Here is a 26,013-nt window from a genome sequence, read left to right as displayed (position 1 = left end):
GAGACTGATAGCCAAGTTCCACACACATGAGGACGGCCTCAACCGGGATCTTGGGTTCATGTCACTCTATCTGTAACCCCCATGTCTTGCCTGGGCTTGCAAAATCTCACTTACTGTCCTGTCTGGAGACAATACGCATCTCTTTAACCTGTGCTTAACGTTCTCTCCACTCACACTGTCTGCACCTTTAAGACTTGATTAGCTGTAAATACACACATTCTAATCAGTATTCTGTAAACTGTGTGTGTGTCTTTACATCCCCTGTTTGTGATCAGAACTCCCCACTCACCTGACGAAGGGTCAGAGGCCCGAAAGCTAGTGGCTTTTACTACCAAATGAACCTGTTGGCCTTTAACCTGGTGTTGAGAGACTTCTTACTGTGTTTTCCCATTCCAATCTCCACACATTTCTTTCCCCCTCATTCCAATCCATTCCACTGCCTCCCATTAAGTGTAATCATAGAATCCCTACAGTGCAGGAGGGCGGCATTTGGCCCATTGAGTCTGCACCGACCACAATCCCACCCAGACCCTATCGCCATAATACCATGTGTTTACCCTGTTAATCCCTCTGATACTAAGGGACAATTTAGCATGGCCAATCCATCTAATCCGTACATCTTTGGACTGTGGGAGGAAGCCGGAGCATCTGGAGGAAACCCACGCAGACACGGGGAGAGCGTGCAGGGAATCAAACACTACATGGGAAAGCACGCAGGAACTCCAACTATTACACCGTCAATTGTCACATGAATTGCTGTTGGTTGTGAATAATAGAAATGGTAGCTCTGGATCCCCCCGTTGTACATCCTACCAGTAACACAGGCCGAACACAGACTCCACACAGACAGTGACCCAAGCCAGGAATTGAACCTGGATCGCTGGCGCTGTGAGGCAGCAGTGCTAACCACTGTGCCACCGTGTTGCCTCTTGTTTTCTGATCCCACTCAGTCCTTTGCCCACTGCAACCTGCCGTCACCCATCCCATTCAGCCTCATTCCTCTGCCGCCCAGTCCTGTTCCCAGTCCCACTCATTCCCATACCTGGCTTCAGGGAGGCTTTTGCTTTCTTCCGGCTCAGGAAGGGGTCTTTCAGGAGCTCCGCGGCAGTGGCCCGCTTGTCGGGATTGGGTTCAAAGCCACGCAGAAGGAAGGCCTTTGCCTCCAGCGACATGGATTCTGGGATTTCCGGGTGGATTTTAAACATTCCGACCTGCAGGCAAACAAACAGGGAATCAAACACAATGTGGGAAAGCACGCACCAGGAACTGTGAAAGGGAAGAACTTTAGCTATTACACCATCGAATTTCACCTTGAGACTGCTGTATTGGATAGTGTACTGTGAATACTAGAAATGGTAGCTCTGGGTTCCCTATCACATCCTGCCACTAACGCAGAAAGAGTCTTCACACTAGTACACAAAAGAGGGGAGAGGGCAATCCACTCTGCTCCCCTTGTGTTCCATAGTTCAGCAAGGGCAGCACGGTGGCGCAGTGGTTAGCACTGCTGCCTCAGAGTGCCAGGGACCTGGGTTCAATTCCTGGCTTGGGTCAATGTCCGTCTAGAATCTGCAAGTTCTCCCTGTGTCTGTGTGGGTTTCCTCCCACAGTCTGAAAGACGTGCTGGTTGAATGCATTGACCTCAGCAGGTGCCGAAATGTGGCGACTAGGGGAATTTCACAGTAACTTCGTTGCAGTGTTAATGTAATGCTGGGTGCTGGGGCCTCAGCTTTTTACCATTTATATAGATGATCTGGAGGAGGGAACCGAGTGTATGGTGTCGAAATTTGCTGATGACACCAAGATTGGTGGAACGGCAAATTGTGTGGAGGGTGTGGAGAGTCTGCAGAAAGATCTAGATAGGCTGGGCAAATGGGCCAGGAAATGGCAAATGGAATTTAATGTTGGCAAGTGCGAGGTGGTCCACTTTGGTAGGAATAATGGTAGGAAGGACTATTACTTACGTGGCGAAAAACTGCAGCATGCAACGGTGCAGAGGGACCTCGGGGTCCTTGTGCATGAGTCGCAAAAACCCAGACTGCAGGTGCAGCAGGTGGTCAGGAAGGCGAATGGGATGCTGGCCTTCATAGCGAGGGGGATTGAATATAAAAGTAGGGAGGTCTTGCTGCAGCTGTACAGGGCACTGGTGAGGCCGCAGCTGGAGTACTGTGTGCAGTTTTGGTCGCCGCACTTACGCAAGGATATTTTGGCCTTGGAGGGAGTGCAGAGGAGGTTTACTAGGCTGATTCCGGAGTTGAGGGGGTTGAACTATGAGGAAAGGCTGAATAAACTAGGCTTGTACTCGTTAGAGTTTAGAAGAATGAGGGGAGATCTCATTGAGACATATAAGATGTTGAATGGGATGGATAGGATAGAGGTGGAGAGGCTCTTCCCGCTCAGAAAGGACAGTAGGACTAGAGAGCACAGCCTCAAGATAAAGGGGGGGCAGTTTAGAACGGAGTTGAGGAGGAACTTCTTCACTCAAAGGGTGGTGAATCTCTGGAATTCTCTGCCTGTTGAAGTGGTGGAGGCTACCTCACTAAATATTTTTAAGACGCGGGTTGATAGGTTTTTGATAGGCAAGGGGATTAAGGGTTATGGGGAGAGGGCGGGAATGTGGAACTGATCCACTTCAGATCAGCCATGATCTTATTGAATGGCGGGGCAGGCTCAAGGGGCTAGATGGCCTACTCCTGCTCCTATTTCTTATGTTCTTATGTTCTAATGTAAGCCTTTCTTGTGGCTAATAAACTTTACTTTAAAGAAACTGGTCCCATGAACGCAGTCAGTGAGAAACCATGTCTGAAAACTAACAGAAGAGTATTGTGGATGCTGGAAATCAGAAGAGTTATACAGACTCAAAACATTAACTTTGTTTCTCTCACCACAGATACTGTTAGACTTGCTGAGACTTTCCAGCATTTTCTGTTTTTATTTCTGAAAACTAACATTGCGGTTAATTGCGAACACGATTAACATATTTTAAACAGGGTTTAAAAAGAAATTGTCCTGGGTGCAATTTACCACTAAAGACATCAGTCCCCTCCCTCCCAGCTTTCTCCTTTCTTCCCTGAAAGAGTTGGGGTACGGGTCCATTGGAAGCCCATTTGAGTGCTCCCTTCCCTTGCAAGCCTGAAGAGTAAGCATCACTGTAACAGGGAGATGGTGGCGTAGTGGTAATATCACTGGAGTCATAATCCAGAGGCTAAGGCTATCCATCTGAGGGGCATGGGTTCAAATCCCACCATGGCAGCTGCTGAAATTTAAATTCAATTAATAAATCTGGAATTAAAAGTGCATCTCAATAATGGTCAGCAATATAAAAAGACATCCTTGTCAGTAATGCCAATATGTAAAGAATAAAGAAGCTCAGGGAAATAAAGATGATGTTCTAGACAGGGAGAATTCCAGCTCGCAGAGCAGTAGATGCAGCTGGAGTAAAACACTAGTTGGTGTTTCTCCAAATATCCAAACCTTGCTCCTTTCCCATATCTGCTCTACAATTAACCATTTACAGACTAAATATATACACATGGTCAGCATCATTACCTTAAACATAGCGGCCTGCGGCTCTCCCAATTCAAAGAAGGGTGGTTTTCCTGTGGCCATCTCAATGACAGTGCAAGCCAGTGACCAAATATCTGCAGGTTTCCCATAACCTCGTGGTCCTTTATCAATAATCTCAGGGGCCATGTACTGGAGAGTTCCTGAGGAGGACAGAAACACTGACACAGAGCCAATCGCAACACTCACCCAAACCTCAACCCCACAAAGCCCGACCCTGACCCTGAACCTCAACCCTGCAGACAGCAAACCCTGACCCTGAACCCCACAAATCCGAACCTCAACCCCGCGGACAGCAAACCCGCCAACACTGACTGCAAACCTCAACCCCGTGAACAGCAAACCCTGACCCTTGACTCCACAAACCCCGACCCTGAACCCCACAAACCCCAACCCTGAATCCCACAAACCCTGACCCTGACCCTCAATCCCACTGACAGCAAACCCTTATCCTTAACCCCACAAACCCTGGCCCTTAATCCCACAAACCCTGACCCCGAACCCACTAACACTGACTCCAGTGCCCTGGAGACTGACAGTCACTCTCTGCTCTCTCCCCCATTCTCAGACACATACCTGTGAATGTTTCTGTACAGGGATTGATTCCCGCGAGTCTCTTGGATGTTCCAAAGTCGGAGATTTTTAGCAGCCCGCTGTACGTGTTTATCAAGACATTGTCTCCCTTTGAAGACAGACAACATTTTGGTGAAGAACAAATATAAAATGAGAATCTTACACTGCTGGGAATGATGGCACAAGAGAGAGCACAGCACTGAACACAACTGACATTTTGTCCTCACCACGCTGCCAGTGTCACCCCCCCCCACCCCCCACCTCCACCTTCACGCCCATTCAGTCTTCATAAACCTCTCCACCCGCACTGCATTCCCTGATAACTGACTCCCCGATAAGTTATCGAATACCATTCTGCCTGACATCGATCAAGGTTCGGTCTCTCCATTGTTGGATCCACCACATTGTGAACATCAGGAGCAGTCTGTACCACAGGCCCTGCCTGGAAATTAGTATTTCACACAAGTAGAGTGCTTGGAGGCTTGCACACTGAGGTCCAAGGATGTGAAAAGCCCATGACGCATCTTCTGCAGCTGCACAGCAAGCAGCCACAGCAAGGGTGTGGGGGAGCTGGTGAATGGACAGATCACACAGAAAGTGGCGGTGGCGACCAGTGGTGGGATTGCACTGTGCGTAGTGGAAGAAGGTGTGAAGGTTAAGGCCAGTGGGGTAAATGGTGGACAGAAGGGGAAGGGGGGAAACCTGTCATGTTTGCGATGAAGGAGCAGGACAGTGAAGATGGATCAGAAATGTGCTGGAGAAGCAGCAGTGGATCAGGGAAATATTTTGTTATTTACACATTCCTTTATATTCTCAATGTTTCCCTCAATCTGACTGAGGTGACCTTTCATACAGAATCCCAGAAGACCACAATACATAGGAAGGCCATTCCACCACAGGAGCATGAAGTGGTGGAGGCTACCTCGTTGAATATATTTAAGTCACGGGTAGATAGGTTTCTGATCGACAGGGGAATTAAGGGTTATGGGGAGAAAGCGGGAAAGTGGAACTGATCCACTTCAGATCAGCCATGATCTTATTGAATGGCGGGGCAGGCTCGAAGAGCTCGGTGGCCTACTCTTGCTCCTATTCCTTACGTTTTTATGTTCTTATGCGCAGTCCCTTCAAAAGAACAGACTCGTCGAATCCCACATCCTTGTGTTTCTCCATAACTCTGTAAATCCATCATCTGTCCCAAATTTATCTTAAAATTATTGATGGAATCAGCTTCCACCAAATTTTCAGGCAGAATGTTCCAGAACCCAGCAGTTCTCAGTAAATAAACATCTCTCCTTATCTCCCCTCCAAACCTTTAACCAAGGATGATACATTGACAGCCTCTCATTACTGTTGCGATGTCCAGCAGATTGGGCTCTGTGCCATTTTGTGCATTTCAGCGCACATTTACAGGTTCTATTTTAATATTCCTTTATGGGATGTGAGTGGCGCTGGCAAGCCCAACATTTGTTGATGCCACAACTGAGTGGATTGCAAGGCCAGTCAGAGGATAGTTAAGACTGTGAGAGTCAGCCACATCGCTGTGGCTCTGGAGTCACACGTAGGCCAGACCGGGTAAGGACGGCAGATTTCCTTCCCTAAAGGATGTTAGTGAACCAGATGGGCTTTTCTGACAATCAATGTCTATTATCATAATATCTCTGTGCCCTATCCATCACTGTAATATCTCTGTGCACTGTCCCATTACCGTAATATCTTGTGCGCTATCCCATTACCATAATATCCCTATGTACTATCCCATTACCATAATATCCGTGTGCACTATCCCATTACTGTAATATCCCTGTGCACTGTCTCACTACCATAATATCCCTGTGCTCTATCCCATTACCGACATATCCCTGTGCACTGTCCCAGTACTGTAATATCTTGTGCACTGTCCCATTACTGTAATATCCCTATGTACTATCCCATTACTGTAATATCCCTATGTACTATCCCATTACCGTAATATCCCTGTGCACTTTCTCATTACCGTAATATCCCTGTACATTGTTCCTTTACCTTAATGTCCCTGTGCACAATCTGATTCTCATGCAAGTATTTCAGGCCTTCCAGGATCTGTCGTGTGTAGAAAATGATTGTGGCTTCATTGTCTTTGAGGGGGCCCCACTTTGAGCACAGCAGTGCAGACAGGCTTCCTGGTTACAAAGTGACACACACACACACACTGTCATTTCATCATTCCTATTAACTGAAGAGAAAGGCAACAGAACGCAGCAACAGAAAGGCCACTGAGAGTCTACAAAATGCTGTGCTTCGGAGAATGACACTAATCGAGCGAGATATTTCTGGAACAATCACAAATGTGTGCATAGACATGTACACACACATGCATACACAGATATACACATACGTATCCATACACACACATTCATGGATATGCCCCCAACACACACACGCACATAAACATGCCCACACACATGAGCACACACACTCATACAACGCTCACTCGTATACATGCCCACACGCACGCACACACTCATATGCTGCCCACACACACATATACATGTCCCTCCATATGCACACACACACATTCACACACACACGCACATGCAGATATCTACATAGATTCCGGACAAATGAACACAATTACACAGACACACATGTAAAATTACTCATTATTATTACTCGTTATGGTCACATTTTCAGTAAAACTGTGCTAAAGGTTTTAATCTTTAAAAAAAGACTTGTGCTGAGTTTAAAGACAGTTTCAAAATGGTTCTAAAATACCAGAAAGAACTGTAGATTTCAGGCTGGCTCTCCTTTCTCAGAGGATAAAAGACAATCTTGTCAAAGAAATAACAACATTTTGTTAATGCCTCATTGACAGACTGTACGTTCTGTCTTGGCCAAGACACATGTTGAGAACCACAGGTGGGAGAAGGGCCATTTAAAGCGATGATGTCTTATCTGAGAAATGGCTTTGTGTTTTGTACAGGTCACATGGTAATAACAGTCATCTTAGTTGCTGCGAAAAGCATCAAAAAGGAAAGGGAGCTAAACGTCTTCAGAGAAGCAGATAAGGGCTTCAACCTCGGGAGGGAGGGTCCAGCAAGCACAGCCATCAAACTGCTGTAATCAACCTGGTTAGAGAAAAAGCCCCACTGCAGTTCCTTGGAAATAAGCAGAAGAAATCCCACTCTCCCCTTCTCCTGTCCCCCCACCCCCGATTCTGTTTCTGCTTGTGGAAGTAAACCTCTGGCAATTTGACAGTGGAAGTCATCGCAGCCACACAGACAACTTTGCAACCTTCACTTCAGGCAACACAACACCTCACCTTCAAAACATACCAGGACTGCACCAAATATGGACTAATCTTGACTTGCATTTCTAGGTATTGTATCTTCACTTTAGCTTCATTTGTAATTAATCTTTGTGTGTTAGCTACTTCATCTGTTCGTGGGGTAACATCCAGAACAATACAGTGAAATAAACTAACCTTTCCTTTTTTAAGCAAACACATATCCACCCTTTGTAAAACATGCATGACACATATGTACACGAAATTACTCAGACACACAAATACACACACGTGGAATATTACTCAGACACATATTAATACACACAAACACACTCACACATATACATGAAAAATATGCACACATATGTTTGGAAAATTATTCAGACACGTATATGGAAAATTATTCAGACACGTATATGGAAAATTATTCAGACACATATATGGAAAATTATTCAGACACATATATGGAAAATTATTCAGACACAGACATGCACAGACACCCAAGCACAAACACATATGTAAAATTACTCTCATGGATCATTACTTTCACACATGGGCACACATACAGATGAAAACTGACTCACACACGCACACACACAAGGTTGCTACCAATTATTCTCGGGCTTTAATAATGAATACAATGCTGGAAAGGTTGGTGCAATCTTCAGTGCTCAGTTCAAACACAAAGTGTCTTCTTGACTGCTGTGGCGGTGGTGGGGGGGGAACAGGAGTGATTATTTATTTGTGTCATTGCAATAAAACCGCTTTATCACAAACCCAGAGGAGCAAACCTCCAGGGTCAGGAAGGACACTCACACTTTAAGGAATATTGGAATTTCTAGATGATAAATTTAAAAGACTGATCAAGTTCACTGTTGACCATTCTGATGGTCACACGGTACAACAATAACGGAGTTGTTGACTAACCACAGTTATCATTCAGTCTACGACAGACCCAGACACGAAACCAGGAACACCCCGGCAGTGGAGAGCTTTGGGCTGTATGGTTTCTCCCAAGCTCTCATCACATTTCACGCCACAAATTACTCACGCATAGTTTCACAAATGATTCTTTGAGAAAAAGGGGACTCACCTCCTGGGACCTCCTCCATGAAGATTTTAATGTACCCATCCTGACTAACCGATCCCAAGTATTGGACAATATTCCTGTGTTTCAAGCGCTTGTGGAGAGCAATTTCTTCGTGAAGAGGCTGTGAGTACCTGTGCAGGGACAGGAGTGAAATCCATAGAAAACTGGGAGCAAGAGGGAAGGTCAGTATTTAACCCCTGTCCCTAACTACCCATCAACATCTGGGCGGCTTGCGGGGCCATTTCAGAGGGACGTAACAAGTCAATCAGTCACATGTAGGCCAGACCAGGTAAGGGTGGCGGATTTCCTTCCCTAAAGGACATTAGTGAACCAGGTGGTTCACTCACATCAGGGTTGATGTTTTTAACAAAATGGCCTCCAAAAGCAAAGAATTCAACATTCACGTAACACATCGATCCAGTTCTTATTGAAGCTCAAGTGGCATCATCAGCAATGATGTGGAAATGCCAGCGTTGGGCTGGGGTAAACACAGTAAGAAGTCTCACAACACCAGGTTAGAGTCCAACAGGTTTATTTCGTAATAATCCCACAGGCTTTCAGAAACGCTGTTTCTTCGTCAGGTGTGTGGAAGGTGAAGGTGGTGAATCTCTGGAATTCTCTGCCCGTTGAAGTGGTGGAGGCTGCCTCGCTAAATATATTTAAGTCATGGGTAGAGAGGTTTTTGGTAGACAAGGGAATTAAGGGTTATGGGGAGAAAGCGGGAAAGTGGAACTGATCCACTTCAGATCAGCCATGATCTTATTGAATGGCGGGGCAGGCTCGAAGGGCTAGATGGCCTACTCCTGCTCCTATTTCTTATGTTCTTATGAAAGCTTGTGGGTTTACTATCAAATAAACTGGTTGGACGTTAACCTGGTGTTGTGAGACTTCTTATCATGAGCAATGCCATGGGAGGTCTATTAACAGCGATGCCCACCCAGTGCTGCACAATCTGTATTATCTATTATTCCCCCACAATTCACTCTTACAGGTAAAAGTTTTAATTTCGCAATATCTAAAGATTTCAGCTTTCACCACCATCGCACAGCGGCAGCAGTGTGCACTATCGAGAAGACTCACTGCAGCAACTTACCAAGGCTCCTTCAATGCCACCTTCCAGATCTGTGACCTCTGCCACCAAGACGACAAGGGCAGCAGGTCCCTGGGAACACCTGCGGGTTCCCCTCTTGACACGGAAAAAGATCGCCATTCCTTCAGTGTCACTGGATCAAAAGCCTGGTGCTCCGTCCTACCAGCACTGTGGGTGTACCTCAGGGATTGTGGTGATTCTAGATGGATGGTCACCACTGCCTTGCGGACAAAGTATTGAACCTCAGCAGGTGATTTTTATTCATTTGCGGGACGTGAGTGTCGCTGGCTGGCTCAGCATTTATTGCCCATCTCTAACTGCCCTCCATTTCAGAGGGTCATTTAAGAGTAAGTCACTCTGCTGTGGCTCTGGAGTCACATGCTGGCCAGACCAAGTCAAGACGGCAGATTTCTTTCCCTAAAGGGAATTAATGACCCAGATGGGTTTTTGCGACAATCGACAATGACTGCAAGGGTCATCATTCGACTTTTTAGTGCAGATATTTGATTGAATTCAAACTTCACCATATGCCCTGGTGGGATTTGAACCCGGGTCCCTGGATTACTAGCCAGCTGACAATAACACTGCGCTACTGCCTCCCCCTGTTTCTGAGCCATTCCGGGGTCAAGCCCCATTCTCGGAGCTCTCAGCCCTGGAAAGGGGCTTTTGTGAGTCAGTTCAACAGGCTAATCATCATTAGCCCTCCCTCAAAGGGGTGAGAAAGTGTGAACTTTTGAAGCAAAGCACCACCTTCTCCACAACAACTAAGGAGAGGCAGTAAATGCTGGACTGTCACTGGTGCTCACGTTCCAGGAAAGAATTTAAAAACCGCCAAGTGGATTATTTCTTTCATTTACTTTCCACGAAAACAAGCAATTACCCAAATCTGTTACTGAAACTCATTTGCTTAGGAGGTATTATTGTACAAGTAGCGCTTATCCGTAGTATCTTTATTCTAGTTTCCAAAAAGCAATTACAGAATTAAATCAGCCGCAGTCTGCTGTTACTAATTGCACCTACAGCACTAGCGGGTTCTGCCGTCTTGTCGAAACAGCTCATTGGACCAGGACCATCTTACAATGCAGAGGCAATCCCTGTGTAAAGATGCACTTTCACAGATTTCAACAGTGAACAATAAAGATATTTATTAATAAGAATGCACAGCAGTCTCAGGGCTGCAGCTTGCTCCCAAAATCTCCCTTTGCCTAAGATGGCTTTTCTCACCATGGGATGATTCCACAGTTGTAATTGGTTGCACAGGCCCTGCACAGGCTCCTGGATTACCTGGATCCACTACAGTTTGCCTACCACAACAGGCCCACAGCAGACACCATTTCCCTGGCCCTGCACCCAACGCTGGAACACATAGATAACAAGGATACTTATGTCAGACTCCTATTTATTGCACACAGCTCAACCTTCAACACCATTATTCCCACAAATCTCATCTCCAAACTTGGCACCTCCCTCTGTGACTGGATCCTGGACTTCCTAACCTACAGACCACAATCAGTAAGGACAGGCAACAACACTTTCTCCACGATTATCCTTAACACCGGTTCCCACAAGGCTGTGTCCTCAGCCCCCTACTATACTCCTTATACACCTATGACCGTGTGGTCAAATTCCCCCCAGTTCGATTTTCAAGTTTGCTGATGACACCACCATAGTGGGTCGGATCTCAAACAATGACAGACAGAATACAGGAATGAGATAGAGAATCTGATGAACTGGTGCAATGACAATAATCTCTCCCTCAATGTTAACAAACAAAAGAGATTGTCATCGGCTTCAGGAAGCATAGAGGGGAACATGCCCCTGTCTACATCAATGGAGAACAAGTAGAAAGGGTTGAGAGCTTCAAGTTTTTAGGTGTCCAGATCACCAACAACCTTCCTGGTCCCCCCCATGCCAACGCTCCAGTGAAGAAAACCCACCAGAGCCTCTACTTTCTCAGAAGACGAAAGAAATTTGACATGTCAGCTACGACACTCACCAACGTTTACAGAAGCACCATATCACAGCTTGGTATGGCTCTGCCTAAGACCGCAAGGAACTACAAAAGGTCGTGAATGTAGCCCCATCTGCCACACAAACCAGTCTCCCATACATTGACTCTGTCTCTACACTTCCCGCGTCTCAGGAAAGGGGGCCAGCATAATTAAGGGCCCCATGCACCCCAAGCATTCTCTCTTCCACATTCTTCCGTCAGGAAAAAGATACAAAAGTCTGAGGTCGCGTACCAATCAACTCAAGAACAGCTTCTTCCCTGCTGCGGTCAGACTTTTGAATGGACCTACCTTGCACTAAGTTGATCTTTCTATCCACCCTATCTATGACTTAACACTACATTCTGCACTCTCTCGTTTCCTTCTCTATGGACAGTATGCTTTGTCTGTATAGCATGCAAAAAATAATACTTTTCACTCTATGTTTCTACATGTGATAATAATAAATCAAATCAAATGTGATCCTTACTCTGCTGTGTTGCCCTTAAAGGAACAATGATCACATCCCCCCCTTCTCTCCCCGACAGTACAATCATCAATAACTAATTTATTCCATCCTAAATGCTACTTAAACATTATGTACATGGGTTGGACAGGTATAACCAAGGGTTCTTTCTGTTCCTTGTAGGGTGTTGTAAGGGGCGGCACAGTGGTTAGCACTGCTGACTCACAACGCCTGAGGCCTGGGTTTGATTCTGGGCTTGGGTCACAGTCTGTGCGGAGTCTGCACATTCTCCCCATGTCTGCATGGGTGCTCTGGTTTCCTCCCACAGTCTGAAAGACGCGCTGCAGGTGACAACTAGTGAGATAATGTTCTGTAAGACTAAAAGACATAGGAGCAGAATACACACATACGTGCGTATTCATGCTATGCTAAATTCTCCCTCAGTGGCCATGCTAAATTCTCCCTCAGTGTACCTGAACAGGTGCCAGAATGTGGCGATAAGGGTATTGTCACAATAACTTTGTTGCTGTGTTAGTGTAGGTCTACTTGTGACACTAATAAGTAACTAAATAATTCTGCTGTCTGAGATACTTCCACAATGTTAAAATCTACTTCAAAATTTCAAATAACACTATAGCGTGCTTACCATTTGTGTTTCTATAGGTGGAGACAGAAGGTCTATAGCTATACGGAAGGTACCCTTCCTATCTTGTCGAGATGTATCATAGAATCATACAGTACAAAAGAGGCCCTTCGGCCCATTGAGTCTGACATATTAGAAATATGTCATATGAGAAACACCCGAACCTCCCACCTAATCCCATCTGCCAACACTTGGACCATAGTCCTGAATGTTTTGCTACTTTTTAAAGGACGTGAGACAACCCACCTCTACCACCCTCCCAGGCAGCACATCCCGTAGCATCACCCCCATCATTCAGCGATTAATTGCTGGGATATTACACAGTTGAATCACGTGGGTCATTAAACGATAGCCAAGTTCTGTCCAGGCAGGAGCTAATCAATTATCTTCAGAAATCACTATGGGGTGAAAGGTCGCGTGGCTCGAATAACCATTTTGAAATGTATTGTATTATAACACCCGAACCACATCAGTTACATCAGCTTAAACTTCGCTGAAGTTTCAAGGTCACTTTGGGGAAAATGCACAGATACCAGGATTCGTACACCGTGACTTTTATCATTGAATTTTAAATTGGCCAAAAAGTAACAGCCCACTGAATAAACTGTTTTGCATTTGTGTGCATGTATGTATGTATGTACATGTGTGTGAGTGCACGTGTGTGTGGGCATATGTAACTGCATGCATGGTTGCCTGCTCATATATGTATGTGTGTGCACGTATGTGCATGCAAGTGCACATATGTTTGTGTGCAAGTTTACATTTTGTGTACACACGTGTGCATATGCATGTGAGCGCAAGCGTGTGTTTGTACACGTGTGCACGTATGTGTGTATTCTGCTCTTATGTCTTATAGTCTTATGGAACATTATCTCACTAGTTGTCAGCTGCAGAGGTCTCTCTTCTTGCTCCTGTATTGTTCATGTCTGGTGTTCCCCAGTGACCTGTCCCTGACCCTCTCAAATTTCTCTAAGCGACATCATCTAAAAACACATCAAACTCCGCATCAATGCTGATGACACCCAACTCGATCTCATTGCTACCTCCCTCTGTCCCTCCCTCCCTCCGAGTCTGGTTAATCTTATGCTGCTTATGGAAAATCTATTATTGGATGACCAATAGCGGAAGGCCCAGACTATCGTATTTAATCACCCTTCCCTATCCCTGTAACCTCCTCCAGCCCCTACACCCCTCCCTATCTCTGTAGCCTCCTCCTCCAGTCCCTACACCCCTCCCTATCTCTGTAACCTCCTCCAGCCCCACAACCCTCCCGTGTTTCTATGCTCCTTATACTTTCACCACAGGCTGTGCCTCCAGCCACCTAGTCCCGAAATTCAGGAATTCCCTCCCTAAACCTCCCCAGTTTTCTGTCTCTCTCTCTCACCTTCTTTAACTAAGCTTTGGTCACCTTTCTAACATTTTTTCATGCAACTCAGTGTCAAAAGGCCTTTGATGCTGTTCCTGACAAGCACCTTCAGCATATTACTGCATTAAAGGTTCTGTATATTCTTTTAAAATTTATTCTTCCATGGGATACGGGCATCGCTGGCTTGACCAGCACTTAATGCCCATTCCTTATGGCCCTTCAGAAGGTAGTGGTGAGCTGGCATCCTGGACCTCTGCAATCCCTGTGGTCTAGGTACACCCAGTGTGCTGTTAGGGAAGGAGTTCCAGGATTTTGATGCCGTGACAGTGAAGGGACAGCGATATTTTCCTACGTCGAGATAGTGAGTGACTTGGAGAGCTTGCAGGCGATGGCGTTCCCACACATTACATAAAGGCAAGTAATTCTTTCAGCAGAGTGTGCGGTGTCTGAGGCGTTTGACCATCCAGGGGTACAGTCAGTCACGTTGTTAATTACCTGTTGTCCCTTTCCGGGATCTCCTTGATGGCGATGCGAACTTGGTTATTCATGTCTCGCCCAGCGTACACAACCCCATACGTTCCCTTCCCCAGGATCAGCCGGTTTCCACTCTCCGTGTATTCATAATCGTACTGCACACACAGAAAGAAAAACCCGTATAACCTTCCACCAGCTCAGCATGCCCGGGAGTGCTCTGCGGTCCATTAAATACTTCTAACAACAATGGCAGCTAACTGGTGCACAGCAAGATTCCACAAACAGCAATGACCACCTGTTCTTGGTGATGTCGGTTGATGGATAAACATTTGCCAGAACACCGGGGACAGCTGTCCAGCTCCTCTGCAAGATAATGTCATGACATTTGATCCAGTCGAGGAAGGTGGGAGCCTCAGTCTCACCCAAAAACAGCTCCTCCAACAGCGCAGCGGCACTCCCTCAGTACTGCCACACAAGTCTCCGTCTAAATTATTGGTTAAAGCTCTGGAGGGGGGCTTGGGTCCCCAACCTTCTGATCTGGAGACGAACGTAAATAAATTTCAATTGGGACTTGCTTAGGGGTTTAAAAACAAAAGGTGGCACGGACAAGTTAGACCAAAGGGCCTGTTTCCATGCTGTAAACCTCTGATTCTAAATTAAACCACTTCCAACACAGAGCTAGGTTAGTAATCTGTGCCAGCATTGTTCCAATACTTCTTGAGGTTCCCCTTCTGTTTTATTTTCCTCTCTGCCTGAAAATTCCAGACTGTGCTGGGTAGTTTGGGGATTATCATTAGCTCCTGAGCACTGCCGCGAACCCAGACATTAAGCAGCACACGGGGGTATCTAAGCTCAACTCTCATGTGGCAATACCTCACAAGAGAACCTCGGCAGAGCATGCTGGCAGGATATCGTACCACCTCTCTCTCTGCTCGTGGTGGCTTTGTGGTAATGTCATTGGATTAACAATCCAGCGAGTCAGGTTACTCAAGGTCTGGGGTCACGGGTTCCAAACCCGCCAAGGCTGAGGGTGGAATTTAAATTCAGTTAATCGCGAAAGGGAACCTCGGGTAAGTTTTTAAGGATGGTGATTAATCAGCACTCACCATCCTGAGAATTGACACCTAACACGCAGGCACCAACTTCTGAACTCCCACTGCCATTTAACGCTCATTTGAGCGTTGATTGACAGTGTGTGGGACTTTAATCTGCCCTTGCAAGGAAGTCTTGCCCAAGTTCTTGAATCTCAGTGGCCAGAAGCGGTACTGCAGTGCTCTGCTTGGGACTCAGTCCAGGGGTGGTAATGTAAGGGATGCCCTGGAGGGGGCAATCACGGCACCAGTGAGGGTAGGCCATAGGGGTAAGGGATCCTGGACCTCCAAAGTCCTTGAGGGGTGGGGGGGGGTGGTGGAGTGTGAGAGGATCCTCCAATTCTGAGGGAGCCTTCAGAGTGAGGTGACCCCCACCCACCTCCAAACCCCACTGCTTGCCCATGTTGGGGAAACATTTAAATGCCACTTTTCCACCGTAACTAAAAATTGGGAATAAGACATTTGTGGCCATTAAGATGCCACTGAGGGGCCTAACTCAGTAAATGGACGGATTTCCCACCTGAGGCCCTGCTTGGGCAAGTGTGAAACTACAGGTGGGTTTGGGTGGGCAGGTTCCTGGAGACTGTTGGAATGTAACCAGTGACAATTTTGCATTGGATGTAATGTAACCAATGGTAACAAGCTGTAAGGGTCAGCTGAGCCAGTAAACCATGGAACCAATGACAGAATGATGTGATGGTCAGCTGACTCACTATAAATAAGAACCTGTTGGGAATTGTGGAAGCTTGGATTGGCGAGGTCCCAAGTTTGGAGTAACAAAGCTTCTTTATTAAACCCCTTTCTTTGATTTATAAGTCGGAGTAAGTTTTGTTATATTTTTATTGTCTGCATTTGAAGAGTTCCTTCCGATGAAACAGAGGAAACACTGTCAATTCAATTTTACGCTCTCCCCAAACCCTCCACCCTGGGGGGAGCATAAGATTCTGCCTCTGGAATAAAAGTTAATCTGAATATCGGAGCCTGCGAATATAAGGGTGCAGGAAGGAAATCTGCCATCAGGTGTGGGCCACATCTGACTCTCTCAAAGGTAATTAAAGATGGGCAACAAATGCTGGCAGTGCTAGCAATGTGCACAGTTCACGGAAGAATAAGTTTAAAAGAATGAACGCCTTTAAACGCTTTCTTAACAAAGTTTTCAGTCATCCCTCCTGATAACCTCTTATGTGACTCATTATGCCTGGGGTTATTCAGGGTGCTATATAAAATGAAAGGTGTTTTGTTGTTGTAGATGTGTTGCCCTCAGTGCGGATCAGTCAGATGTTGGGATACTGATTACTTTAAAAGCAGGTTATTAAAATCCGGCGGTGCACCAGTTGAGTTGTTCAGGTTATTATTAAATAATGAAGGGTTTTACACGGCCACTGGGTGCTTTACTCACTTCCAACAGCTCCTCCGTCAGTCTCAGCCCATCATCTGTGTTCATCTTGGCTTCCTTTGTGAAAGAGTTCAACAACTCACAGAACCTGGCAAAGAGGAACAGGCACAGTCACAGAATGACACCACAGCACACACACTGGCATAGGACTGTGCAGTAACAAGTCTCACAACACCAGTTCTGAGAACACACCTGACGAAGGAACTGCGTTTCCGAAAGCTTGTGGGATTACTAGCAAATAAACCTGTTGGACTTTAACCTGGTGTTGTCAGACTTCTTACTGTGTTTATCCCAGTCCAACGCCGGCATCTCCACACAGGACTTTGCCCCAGGTACATGTCAGAATAACAGCGATTCTTACACTCGCAAAGTCTGTATAAGAATGAGAGAAATGTTTGAGGTTTGCTGAGGATTAGAGTGGAGAACAGGCACCACATTCTAGAACCTCCTGTGAACTTTTTCATTTTCATTTTCATTCGTCTCTCCCTTAAAAAGAAAAAAATATTTTTGCTCCCATGCTGCAAACACCAGCAACATTCAAGCTTGGCTGACAAGTGACGAGTAACATCCACAAACATCAGGCAATAACCATCTCCAACAAGAGAGAATCCAACCATCTCCCCCCGACATTCAATGGTATTCATGATGTGGAGATGCCGGCGTTGGACTGGGGTAAACACAGTAAGAAGTCTCACAACACCAGGTTAAAGTCCAACAGGTTTATTTGGTAGCACAAGCCACTAGCTTTCAGAATGTTGCCCCTTCATCAGGTGAGTGGGAGTTCTGTTCACAAATTGGATATATAAAGACACAAACTCAACTTACAAAATAATGGTTGGAATGCGAGTCTTTACAGGTAATCAAGTTTTAAAGGTACAATGTGAGTGGAGAGAGGGTTAAGCACAGGTTAAAGAGATGTGTATTGTCTCCAGACAGGACAGTTAGTGACTCTTCCTGTTGGCGAACACTTCAGCAGTTAGCCCTGCTACCTCACAGTGCCAGGGGCCCGGGTTCAATTCCTGGCTCGGGTCATTGTCTGTGTGGAGTTTGCACGTTCTCCCCACATCTGTGTGAGTTTCCTCCGGGTGCTCTGGTTTCCGCCCACAGTCCAACAATGTGCAGATGAGGTTGGGTTGTCATGAAATTGCCCCTTAGTGTCAGGGGGATTAGCAGGGTAAATACGTTGCATTATGGAGATAGGGCCTGTTGTTGGTACAGGCACGACGGGCTAAATGGCCTCCTTCTGCACTGTAGGGATTCTGTGATCTTATGATAATCCCCCATGTCCCAAACACAAAGTGCTGATCGTGTGGTCTTAATCTGACCACATGTATGACACATCTGACCACATCTGACACATGTACCAACATCCCAATGCACCATGGGCGCGTGTGCTGCCCTGCTCTCTGTTGTGACTCAGATCAATGTGACAGGAAAACAAAATAGAAAATCTTTCTCTAAAATAAAAACAGAAAGTGATGGAAAACTCAACTAGTCTACTAGCATCAGTATTAAAAAAAAAGTTATCATTTCAAGTCTGTATGACTCTTTTTCAGGGCTAAAGAGAGAGAGAAACGTGATGGATTTTATACTCTTTAAGGAGATTAGAGCAATTGGAGCAAAGCCCAAGGTCTGGGATGGGTGTGAGATAGGAGAGGTTGGAAAAGATGCTTAGTGCTCAATATAAAGGAAGTGTTAATTGCATTGTTAAAGACTCAAAAAGTTGCTGATAGGGGCATAAAGGAAAGAATATGTCAGCAGCAGGATAAAGATCAAAGTTGTGTGAAAACTGGGAGGGGGTTGCATTGGGATGAAACATTTCTGGATTAAAAAAAGGGGCAGGATGGCAGAGGAAGTTCCCAGTCTGAATTTGCTGAACTCGGGTGGCACAGTGGTTAGCACTGCTGCCCCACAGCACCAGGGACGCGGGTTTAATTCCAGCCTTAGGTGACTGTCCGTGTGGAGTTTGCACATTGTCCCCATGTCTGCGTGGGTTTCCTCCGGGTGCTCCGGTTTCCTCCCACAGTCCAAAGATGTGCCGGTTAGGTGGATTGTGTCAGGGGCATTAGCAGGGTAAATGTGAGGGGTTACGGGGATAGAACCTGGGTGGGACTGTTGTCAGTGCAGACCCGATGGGCTGAATGGCCTCCTTCTGCACTGTAGGGATTCTATGAAGGTGGGGTCCTGTTCCTCTGGTGTGTGTTGGGCTTCACATTGCAGCAGATCTAGGATGGACATGTGGGCATGAAAGCTACGTTAAAATGGCAAAGGATAAGGTGGTTTGGGTCATGCCTGCAGATAGAGCAAAGGTGTTCTGTAAAGCGGTCACCCAGTCTGCGTTTAACCTCCGCAGTGTAGAGGAGACCACACTGGAGCAGCACTTTCCTCCTGCACTTTGGAAAGCTCCATCACCGCAAGGAGAGGTCCTGTCTGCTCAGTAAACATAAAATATCTCAGGGCCGCTGTACGTGACATCGGGCACAGGGAGTCTCAGCCCTAACGCGTGGCGGGTCCTGCAGAACGACTGCATCTTTCTAAACTGAGACAGATGGATAGATTTCTGTTAGGTTAAGGATATCAGGAGATAGGCAGGTAAACGAGGCTGAGGTACAGATCAACCATGATAGCTTATGAAGAGAGATTGAATAGACTGGGTCTGTACTCGTTAGAGTTCAGAAGGCTGAGGGGGGAATCTTATAGAGACGTATAAGATAATGAAGGAGATGGATAGGGTAGAGGTAGAGAGATTCTTCCCACTTAGAAAGGACAGCAGAACTAGAGGGCACAGCCTCAAGATAAGGCGGGGGACAGTTTAGATCAGAGTTGAGGAGGAACTTCTTCACTCAAAGGGTGGTGAGTCTCTGGAATTCTCTGCCCGTTGATGTGGTGGAGGCTACCTCGCTAAATATATTTAAGTCCGGGTAGATAGGTTTCTGATAGACAGGGGAATTAAGGGTTATGGGGAGAAAGCGGGAAAGTGGAACTGATCCACTTCAGATCAGCCATGATCTTATTGAATGGCGGGGCAGGCTCGAAGGGCTAGATGGCCTACTCCTGCTCCTATTTCTTATGTTCTTATGATCCAACTGAATGGTGGAGCAGATTCTTAATTAACAAGGGGGTGAAAAATCATCCAGGGGAGGCGGGAATGTGGGGTTGAGATCGCAATCAGATCAGCCATGATCTGGCTCGAGGGGCCTCCTCCTCCTCCTCCTCCTTCCTATGCTTGTCTGAAGGCCCGAGGGGCTGAATGGCCTTCTCCTGTTGCTAGGAATCCTGGTCTGTTTGTGGGAAAGTACAAAACTGGGGCCAGTTTATATCAGACGATTGATAATAAATCCAACAGGAAAGGAGGAGACACATTATTTTCGGAAAATGGGAATTCCCACCACGGGATTAAAGTAAATTAAAAGCTTTGGTGGAATGCAAATGAGCACATGAAGAAAAAAAAAAGAGTACATTGAAAGTCTGAGATGAGATGGCTGGAATGGAACTCGTCTGGAGTATAACCACCTGTACAGACTTGTTGGGTCGAATGTCTTGTCACGATGCTGAATATTCTTGCCAACATATGTGAATTTTAGTGGCAATACTGGAGATGGACAATGGGGGGCGACAGATTTCCATGCAAGCGACAATCAGTGCCAAACGCGTTGGTTACTCACTGGGACAATGACATAACAACAGATGCTTTCTTTTGCGGCAGCCAGCTTTTATTGTTATTTCAAGCTCTCTTAACTGATGAGTGGCAGCTTTTCAGATTTTTCCTGGAAATGATCTAATGAACAGTCACACTAATTTGTAAATTCTTTTCACTGTGCATGTGGAGACAGTGAAGCTGGGAGCCAGAGCTCGCTGGTTCACTGGGAGAGAGACTACACCTGGGAGCAAGAGAAAGCAGCCCGCTAGTGGTCTTCGATTAATTCATCCTCAAGGTGTGGGCACCACTGGAGAGGTCAATATTTATTGTCCGAGTTTCTGTCCCTAACTGTGCTTGAGAACCATGGAATCCCACGGTGCAGGAAGCTGTTCAGCCCATTGAGATACCCAGGCCCTATACCCACGATCCCATGCATTTACCCTAGCTAATCCCCCTGACACTAAGGGAGAGTTTAGCACGGCCAATTAACCTAACCCACTTTGGAGTATGGGAGGAAACTGGAGCGCCCGGAGGAAACCCACGCAGACATGGGGAGAATGTGCAAATTCCACACAGACGGTCACCTTGAGGCCGGAATTGAACTCGGACCCCCGGAGCTGTGAGGCAGCAGCGCTAATCACTGAGCCACCGTCTTGAACCGCTGCAGTCCCTAAGGTATAGGTACACCCACAGCGCTGATAGAGAGGGAGTTCCAGGATTTTGACCCAGCGACAGCGAAGGAATGGTGATATATTTCCAAGTCAGGGTAGTAAGTGACTTGGAGGGATATTCCAGGTGGTGGTGTTTGCCTGTGTCTGCTGCTCTTGTCATTCTAAGTTGCAGGTTTGGAAGGTGCTGTTGAAGGAATCTTGGCAATTTGCTCAAGCACACCTTGTAGATGGTGTATGTCTATCTCTGTACATCACGGTTGGAGGGAGTGAACGTGGTGCCAATCAAGTGGGCTGCCTTATCCTGGATGGTGTTGAGCTTGAGTATTGTTGGAGCTGGACACACCTAGACACGTAAAATCATCCATCACACTCCTGACTTGTGTCCTGTAGATAGTGGGCAGGCTTTGGGGAGTCAGGAGGTGAGTTATTCTCTGCAGAATCCCCAACATCTGACCTGGTCTGCTTGCAGCCACAGTACTTTTACGGCTAGTCCAGTTCAGTTTCTGGTCAGTGGTAACCCCCAGGATGTCGTTAGGAGGTGGATTCAGTGATGGTAGTTTCACTGAATGTCCAGTGGTGATGGTTAGGTCCTGGCTTGTTGGGGATAGTCATTGCCTGGCACCTGTGTGGAGTGAATATTCCTCACATTGGTGAGACGGGGGGAGTCGCAGGAGCAGAGAGAGTGATGTTTGGGAAAAGGGTGGGTCTTAAGGGACACCAGGGAAATAAAAAGGCAAAAAATGTTCTTAGAACCATAGAAACCCGACAGGACAGAAAAAGCCCATTCGGCCCATTGAGTCTGCACCAACCACAATCCCACCTAGGCCCCATCTCCCTATCCCTACATATTTTACCCACTAATCCCTCCAACCTACGCATCTCAGGACACTAAAGGGGCAATGCACCTAATCTGCACATCTTTGGACTGTGGAAGGAAACCGGAGCACCCACGCAGACACGAGGAGAATGTGCAAACTCCACACAGACAGTGACCCGAGCCAGGAATCGAACCCAGGTCCCAGGAGCTGTGAAGCAGCAGTGCTAACCACTGTGCTACCGTGCCGCCCCTAGGGTTAAGGGAGGAAACTCAACAGCACAGCACCAGAGTGGCTGAAGTCTGCCAATGGTGGGGAAATGGGTGGGGGTGTGGGGTAGGCAGTACAAAGAGGGTAGAGTCAGACAGAATGGAGAATTGTACGTCACAGAAATATGGACAAGCAACACCCCAGAGCATAAGTGTGGGCTGGTGTGGGAATAGGTAGCGATAGCAGAGTGTTAGATGACAGAAGAGAATTATTGAGCCTGGAGGTAATGGATGAGAGTTTCAACATGAAGTCAACTGAGGAAGAGCGGACGTTAGGACAGAGGAGGATAGATGGCGTTATCGCAGTGGGGGAATGGGTGGCCATTGGGCAGTGGGGGGTGGGTGGCCATTGGGCAGTGGGGGGGGAGGGGGAGGGTGGCCATTGGGCAGTGGGGGGTGGGGTGGGTGCACTGGGTGGCCATTGGGCAGTGGGGGAGGTGGCCAGCCTTTAGGCAGTGGTGGGGAGGCGGGTGGCCATTGGGCAGTGGGGGGGGGCAGGGTGGCCATTGGGCAATGGGGGGGCGGGTGGTCATTGGGAAGTGGGGGGGGGGGCAGGGTGGCCATTGGGCAATGGGGGGCAGGGTGGACATTGGGCAGTGGGGGGGGGCAGGGTGGCCATTGGGCAATGGGGGGCGGGTGGTCATTGGGCAGTGGGGGCTGGGTGGACATTGGGGGCTGGGTGGTGTTAGTATAGTTAGAGTTAAGAGGAACAGTTGCCCTGTACTCATTTAACAGCCAATTGCTCACTTATTGGCTAGAGGTAGGATTTTCCCTTCTCGGGCACAGGAGGTCCCTTCTCAGAAGTTGGCAGCTTCTGATGTGCCCAGAATGCAAGCAGAACCTTGGACACTGCTGATACTGCGTTCGGGCTGTGATGGATTGGAGCTTTGTAGGTGTTCAGGGGTTGGCAAGTGGGGACAGGCTTTGAGAGACTATGGGAGAGGGGGAATCTGGGGAGAGGGGGAGTCCAGCGAGACCCACCCATCCCGGTGACTCCCACCCAACCAACACCCATCCCACTGAAACCCAGTCTGGTGAAACCCGGTCTGGTGAAACCCGGTCCGAGATACAAAACAAATTTGTAAGAATAATCACAGGACTCAGTGATTATAAATTCCTGGAAAGAGTGAATAAACTGGGCTTAATTCTTTCTCCAGAATAGAGAAAGACTTGCCAGAAGATTAAAGGCAAGTCATTAGCGTAAGGCAGAAAGAAACTGCTTCTACTTCTAGGAAAGATCTTAGCTGAGAGCCACAAGTGTGAGATCATCACTCACTAATCCAACAGACAAATCAGGATGAACATCTTTACCTGGGATTGTGGAAATTACTAACACGTCAAGTCATTAGCAGAGGTAGCTTTAACAGGAACCTAGATAATGATGTGAACAGCAGGACACGTTGACATGGTTAGATAAAGGGAAGTGAAAGGAGACTTTGTGTGTGGGGGGGCAGGAGTATGGAGTTGAGACCCCACATTCCTTGTCGGTCATCGCCTGGCGGCGGGCAAAGGCGGTCTCATCTCTAAATGCCAGGCCAGTGGACGCCTGGTAGGGGGCCAGGCAGGAGAGCCTGACGGGGAGGGTCGTCCCCTGGGCTGCTCGTCCCTTCCCCAGGCTGACGCACATCCCACACGGGTGGGATCCGACACTTTCGCCGTACCCATCGAACGTTTGAATGGCCTGTTTACATGCAGTATGTAACGCTCGGTGCGTAACTCTGTCAATCCTACCTTTTACAGTGTAGCTCCGTCGGAAAGTAGAGTTGGAAGTCGTCAGAGTTGTGCAGAACGTAGAGGAAGCAGCAACGCTCGTTACACTTGGAGACACTGGGAAAGAAGAAACATCATCACAGCTCAACATCAACTCTGGCATCTTGGGGGGAATCTTTCAGTCCAGCCCACCATGGGAATCTTAGTGGGTGGGTGGGTGGGTGGGGGCATAACATGCAACGGTCTGTTATCCTTGGGTGGAATTTTCCAGTCTTGGGGGGAGCGCGACTGGAAAATCTTGCCCTATAACACAGCAGCCACTTGCGAGAGCTCAGCTTGGGCCAGGGCTGGCACACTGCAAGGGTGGGCACAGGGTGAGACATGTCTGCTGCTGGCACCATCAGGGGGCCAGGACCCACCCCAGTGAAACCCACCCCGGCTTCGACTGGACCAATGGGACAACCCCCTTCCTCTCTCACTGGGCACTAAGGGCAGGATTTTCCAGCTTGTCCAAAGACTGGAAAATCCTGCCCGAGGTCAATGGGCCCTTGTATGATTCCCTCCTCTCCCCCATCCCCACCCGCCCACTACGATTCCCGCGGCTGGAGAGATGGGAAAGTTCCCCCTCGGTCTTTCTTCCTGCCATTGTACCAACTGGGCTGCCAACTGCGATTGAATGTATTTCCAGAGGTTTCATCACATGACTTGCCATTAGTTGGCCAACAAATCCATCCCCACTGCTTTCCTGAACCAATCAGCAAGCAGAAAGATCGACGCCCAATTGGACAGTGTTTGACCAATGAGCAAACACTCTTTTGCCCCATATTCAAAACTTATTTACCTGGGAAAGAGAATTCTTCAAATAAATAATAAAGAGCAATCTTTTCTAACGTTCTGGAGACTGATCTTCAATTCTTAGAGAACCCAGGGCATTTCTGGAGGGTTGCAACCCTTTCTCCCGATTTAATAATTCCTGCTTCCTTGGTACACTGAAGGCCTGTGGTGGGAGTTCAGCTGTTAAGCTAAATGTTCGGCACAAGATTACACCTAGAATTATAACTGGCTGCTCCTCTACTTATCTTATCTTCCCCCCATGCGTTTGCTTTCCTTCAGGGTCAAAATACCTGCTTCGTTCCTTTAAAACACTTGGATCATTTCCAATTTGTATCTTCGTTTGGTTGGGAACAGATTGTTCTCCCCCTGTTCAGTCCTGGAACGAGGATTGCCAAGTGTACAGAGGAGATTAAAGATTAATCTCCTGGAAACTGCAGGGAGGAACAAAATAAAAACTCACAGGGGCAATAAATAAAAAGAGGTGTGATTTGTTATAATATTCTGTGAGGACCTTTGTCGGTTAGTTATAAACCACGTTGGAAATGGGAGGGGCCTGTTTTGACCAGACGGGAAGTCATGTGATGTAAACTCCAGGAATTCATTCAAGTGGGATTGGCAACTCGGGACACAGCAGGTTGCAAGGCCCAACAGCCGGAGTCGAGTTTCCAGGAAGTTAAAACTTCCTGTCGCAGTTCTTTGGGTGGGTTTCTCCCCGGGCTTACCTCACACCTCGGATGGAGGCGGCACTGAAGGTCCATGAATGGATTCCACTCTGTGGAGAAAAGCAGACACCATTAGAGAGCTGCTCAAACCCTACGGGTTAAAGGCCATCATCAACTCAACTTCCTTTACCGTTACAATTCCCTGCCTGGCAACTTCGAGGATCTTATCCGTTAACTCTGTCTACACTCCCCGCTGCCTCGGAAAAGCAGCCAGCAGAATCAAGGACCCCACGCACCCCAGACACTCTCTCTTCCACCGGGAAAAAGATACAAAAGTCAGAGGTACCGACCGACTCAAGAACAGCTCCTTCCCCGCTGCCATCAGATTTTTGAATGGACTTGCCTTGCATTA

At 47.2% G+C, this 26,013-nt stretch overlaps 1 protein-coding gene across 1 annotated transcript in view; it reads right to left on the bottom strand.

Moving 5' to 3' along the window:
- The window catches only part of LOC145357706 (mitogen-activated protein kinase kinase kinase 5-like), a 168,043-nt gene that overhangs the window by 34,913 nt on the left and 107,117 nt on the right, over nt 1–26,013 (bottom strand). The window contains 9 exon segments of the mRNA XM_080211133.1: nt 1,043–1,211; nt 3,547–3,704; nt 4,138–4,243; nt 6,157–6,293; nt 8,490–8,617; nt 14,535–14,668; nt 17,004–17,088; nt 24,127–24,222; nt 25,662–25,711. Of these exon segments, the coding sequence (XP_080067259.1) occupies nt 1,043–1,211; nt 3,547–3,704; nt 4,138–4,243; nt 6,157–6,293; nt 8,490–8,617; nt 14,535–14,668; nt 17,004–17,088; nt 24,127–24,222; nt 25,662–25,711 (1,063 nt within the window).

The sequence above is a fragment of the Carcharhinus amblyrhynchos genome, chromosome 24 (genome assembly GCF_965287045.1).
Source record: "Carcharhinus amblyrhynchos chromosome 24, sCarAmb.v2.hapA, whole genome shotgun sequence".
NCBI lineage: Eukaryota > Metazoa > Chordata > Chondrichthyes > Carcharhiniformes > Carcharhinidae > Carcharhinus > Carcharhinus amblyrhynchos.
This window is presented reverse-complemented; position numbering and strand designations above follow the sequence as displayed.